The 4,310-nt window shown below is 44.5% G+C and overlaps 1 protein-coding gene across 1 annotated transcript in view; it reads right to left on the minus strand.

Moving 5' to 3' along the window:
• Positions 1-1,555: 1,555 nt before the first annotated feature.
• LOC146501310 (hormonally up-regulated neu tumor-associated kinase) overlaps positions 1,556-4,310 on the minus strand; it is a 15,925-nt gene continuing 13,170 nt past the window's right edge. The window contains exons 10-11 of the mRNA XM_085133500.1: positions 2,833-3,109; positions 1,556-2,743 (exon numbers count right to left, since the gene is read on the minus strand). Coding sequence (XP_084989626.1) covers positions 1,980-2,743; positions 2,833-3,109 — 1,041 coding nt within the window. The 3' untranslated portion in view covers positions 1,556-1,979. The remainder of the gene's footprint in view (positions 2,744-2,832; positions 3,110-4,310) is intronic.

Genomic DNA, 4,310 nt, shown 5'->3' on the forward strand with positions numbered 1-4,310 from the left:
GATATTATGATGTCATTATGTTGCAACATGATAATATCACAATACACTAAAATGTGTAGTCTTTATGCACTTACAGCACCTTATAATAGCATTTAATTTCATGGCAATAACGTCTAATTTATGACCGCAAAACTTGCACGATGTGTTATGATGTTATAATGTTGCCTAAGAACCAACTAGCAATTTATTAAAATAATAGACATATACTTGCATATACAATGTATTACCCCTGTGCTTTTTTCTACTACCCTTGTCAACCTTGACTATTTGATTGGCAAGATATTCGTCAATCAAATAGTCACAAACTGACATTTGTTTGTGCTCACAAACATTTTTTATTCCTCTCACCAAGTGAGACATTGGTCAAAAAAAAGCACGACCTGGGGCCGGATAATCGGAAGAAGATGTTAGGATGCCTGCGTCGTTGACCCAGGGTTTTTGTGTTTATTATATTATTTATAATTTCTAAATGGCCTGTATTTATATAGCGCTTTACTAGTCCCTAAGGACCCCAAAGCGCTTTACATATCCAGTCATCCACCCATTCACACACACATTCACACACACATTGGTGATGGCAGCTACATTGTAGCCACAGCCACCCTGGGGCGCACTGACAGAGGCGAGGCTGCCGGACACTGGCGCCACCGGGCCCTCTGACCACCACCAGTAGGCAACGGGTGAAGTGTCTTGCCCAAGGACACAACGACCGAGACTGTCCAAGCCGGGGCTCGAACCGGCAACCTTCCGATTACAAGGCAAACTCCCAACTCTTGAGCCACGATCGCCCCTAGTCTTTGGTTTCTTTGTTAGAGTTCTGTCTTTTGGTTTATGTCTCTGTGTATCCTTAGTTGCTGTTTCCCCTGTCGGCTATATCCCCGTGTCCAGTCAGTGTCTGTGTCCGCCCTGATCCCACGTCTCTGTTCCCTCTGTAGTGCCTGTCTGTGAGTCTGTGTCTGTAAGTTCAGTCTGTGTTATGTTTCCTGTTTTACTTTGAAAGTCCGTGTCTCATGTAAATGCGTCTGGTTGTGCTTCCTTTGTCTCGTTAGGCCTGATTTGCCCCAGCTGTGTTTCCCTCCTGTTACTCATTCCCTGATTGCTCCCTCTGTGTATTTAAGCCTTGTGTTTCTCTGTGTCCGTGTCGCGATCTACCCTCATCTTGCTGTGTGTTCTGTCTGTCTGTGTAAGTTTATTTTGGATTCTCAGTTTTGTTACTTTTTGAGTTTAGCAATTAAAGCTGTTTTGAGTTACTTTCTGTCTCCGGAGTCTGCACTTTGGGTCCACCATTCCTGTCTGCACACAGCGCAACCTGACAGAAGATGGAGTAAGAAGAGTTAAAGATAGATTATTTCCTAAATTAGATTTATAATCTATTTCTTGTTATGATCATCATGTTTTCATATTATCACTTCTTTTAACCATGATAGTTGTTTAGTGTACATCTGACACATACCACAAAATAAATAAATAAAAACATTTGTATTCTTTGTGTAACAGTTTTTCTTTTCTTATGGCAACAATAACTTTGAGAAAGAAAGAACATAAAAACATCAACCAGTATCAAGGACTGCTTTTACTTTCACTGTCAGTACAAAAATCTATTTCAGAAGAGTGAATACAAACAATCATTTTGAATTCTGCCTTTGACTTTGTGTCAGTGGACATCAGCACGTCGAAATTCAAGAACAACATGCTTGATAGGTGCTCGTCTTGTTGATGGACACTGGAGTTGTACGACTAGCTTATTGTTAAGAGTTGAAAGCTTTGGCACTGCAGCACTGACCCTGCTGGTGAGGAAAGGCATGAAGAGAACAGCAGAGTGAGAAAGTAATATCTTTAGGATTGTACTTTTCTGTAGCTGCCATTTAAATCCGCTCTAAATAACTGTCGCTCGCTATTACTTCTGCTGACACCAGTATTTACTGAATACGTCTTTAGTTACTGTCCCTGAAATACTATCAGATCCTGTCATCTTTGTGTCAGTAGTCCATGCTGTGTAGCTGACTCTTCCTGTCAACTTTCCCCTGCAGGCCTGCAGAAAGCAGTGGAAGGTTCAGGTCTGTCACGCGACGCTGCAGAGACGAGCGCAACTGAATTGAGTTCCTCTTGGCTCCATTGATCCCTCCTGCTACTCTCTCTCCTCGTGCTGCGGACAGCTCTTTCCTCCTTCCCCTCTCCTGCCTCAGGTTCTTGAAGACCAGAGTATGTTGTCTTTGTGAGGGGAAAGCAGGAGGTTTAGACCCATTCACGAGGAGTCTCGGGGGCCCGGGTCGGGTCAGCCCCGCCCATGTCATCTTCCTTCCCCGCCCATCTTTAAGCGCCACGTTGTTGAGGAGCGGGAGGGGGGAAGAGGGCGATGTCTGTGACGCCTCAACAGAACCCAAGTGGCCTCTGTCTGAGGAGCGTGTGGTGCGCGTGTCAGTGTCCAGGAGCGTCCTGGGAGACGTGCCGTTCTTCTCGGACGAATAAAACGTCTGCAGCTTCTCCAGTCGCTCGTTGATGCTCAGGTGATGAGAATCTTCCTGGCGTCGGGCGCCTTTGAAGCAGTCTGACCCGGGGTCTGCAGCACCGTCTGACTGAGTAGTCCTGAGCAGGTGCGTATTTCGGACTGGTCTCGACGTGCTACTATCTCTGATTGGCTCCGCAGGTAAGGGAACTTGGCAAGGGGCGGAGTCACAGAGTTGAGATGTGGAGTTTTTAGGAGGAGAAAGGTGGACGAGTTCCCTGTCTCCAAAAACAGTCACTAGAATACAACGAGATAAAAGTATAGCATAGTTGACATTGTATTATACTGTCACAGCACGCAGCATTTGTATTTAATGCCCTCCTCACCTTCTGCAAACAGTGTCTCTCTGGCATCTAAGGTCTCCTCATCAGTAGGCCTCTCCTCTGCAGACAGCGGTGCAGGGGAAGGAGAGGGGAGATGAGGGGGTGAGGACGGAGAGGCAGAGTGAGGAAGCTGGGGTAGAGAAGGAGAAGGTGACCGATTCTCGTCACCCTCCCTGTGCAGGTTCTCAGTCCTCTTTCTGCTGCTCTTAAATTCACTTGCCTGTTGGTTCCTCAGAGGCTTGCTCAGCTGCTTCAAGCTTTTTTCATTGGTTGGTTCATTCTGAAGGTTGATCAGTGATTGGTTGTCAGGATGATGAAAGAGGAATATAAAACCAACAATACATATATGATACTAAAACACATTACCTGACACTACTGCCTTAAAAGCTAAAAAGAATTAAAGCCAATGCAAAAAGCATTGCATTATTTAGGACATGGCTACTTTGATTGACAGGTGGTTGCTGCCCGGTTTCAACTCTGCAGTTTTTGATTTTTGATTTTGATTGTACGCGTGTGTTGTTTGTGCCTTTCTGGAGTTTTTAGTGCAATTATGCAACGGATATATATTTCGACTTGCTGTGTTCGTGTAGAGCCAATCGTTGAAGAAGTCTGTACAAAAGTTGTTCCTGTTTTGGCTTCTCTTCATTGGCTTCCTGTTAAATCCAGAACTCAATTCAAAATCCTGCTCCTCACATACAAGGTCTTAAATAATCAGGCCTCATCTTATCTTAATGACCTTGTAGTACCATATCACCCCATTAGAGCACTTCGCTCTCGCTCTGCAGGCCTACTTGTTGTTCCTAGAGTATTTAAAAGTAGAATGGGAGGCAGAGCCTTCAGTTTTCAGGCCCCTCTTCTGTGGAACCAGCTTCCAGTTTGGATTCAGGAGACAGACACTATCTCTACTTTCAAGATTAGGCTTCAAACTTTCCTTTTTGCTAAAGCATATAGTTAGGGCTGGACCTCCCTTAGTTATGCTGCAATAGATGTAGGCTGCTGGGGGATTCCCATGATGCATTGAGTTTTTCCTTTCCAGTCACCTTTCTCACTCACTATGTGTTAACAGACCTCTCTGCATTGTATCATATCTGTTATTAATCTCTGTCTCTCTTCCACAGCATGTCTTTATCCTGTTTTCCTTCTCTCGCCCCAACCAATCACAGCAGATGGCCCCGCCCCTCCCTGAGCCTGGTTTCTTCCTGTTAAAAGGGAGTTTTTCTTTCCCACTGTCGCCAAAGTGCTTGCTCATAGGGGGTCATATGATTGTTGGGTTTTTCTCTGTATCTATGAAGCGCCTTGAGGCGACTTTTGTTGTGATTTGGCGCTATATAAATAAAATTGAATTGAATTGAATTGAATTGAATATATAATTCGACTTGCTGTGTCCGTGTAGAGCCAATCGTCTGTACAAAAGAGATGGATGAGAGAAAGGCTACATTTTGTGTTTTAAGTAGCAACAATTAGCAGCTGTTTGTGTCTGT

This window comes from Neolamprologus multifasciatus, chromosome 15, assembly GCF_963576455.1.
Source record: "Neolamprologus multifasciatus chromosome 15, fNeoMul1.2, whole genome shotgun sequence".
Taxonomy (NCBI): domain Eukaryota; kingdom Metazoa; phylum Chordata; class Actinopteri; order Cichliformes; family Cichlidae; genus Neolamprologus; species Neolamprologus multifasciatus.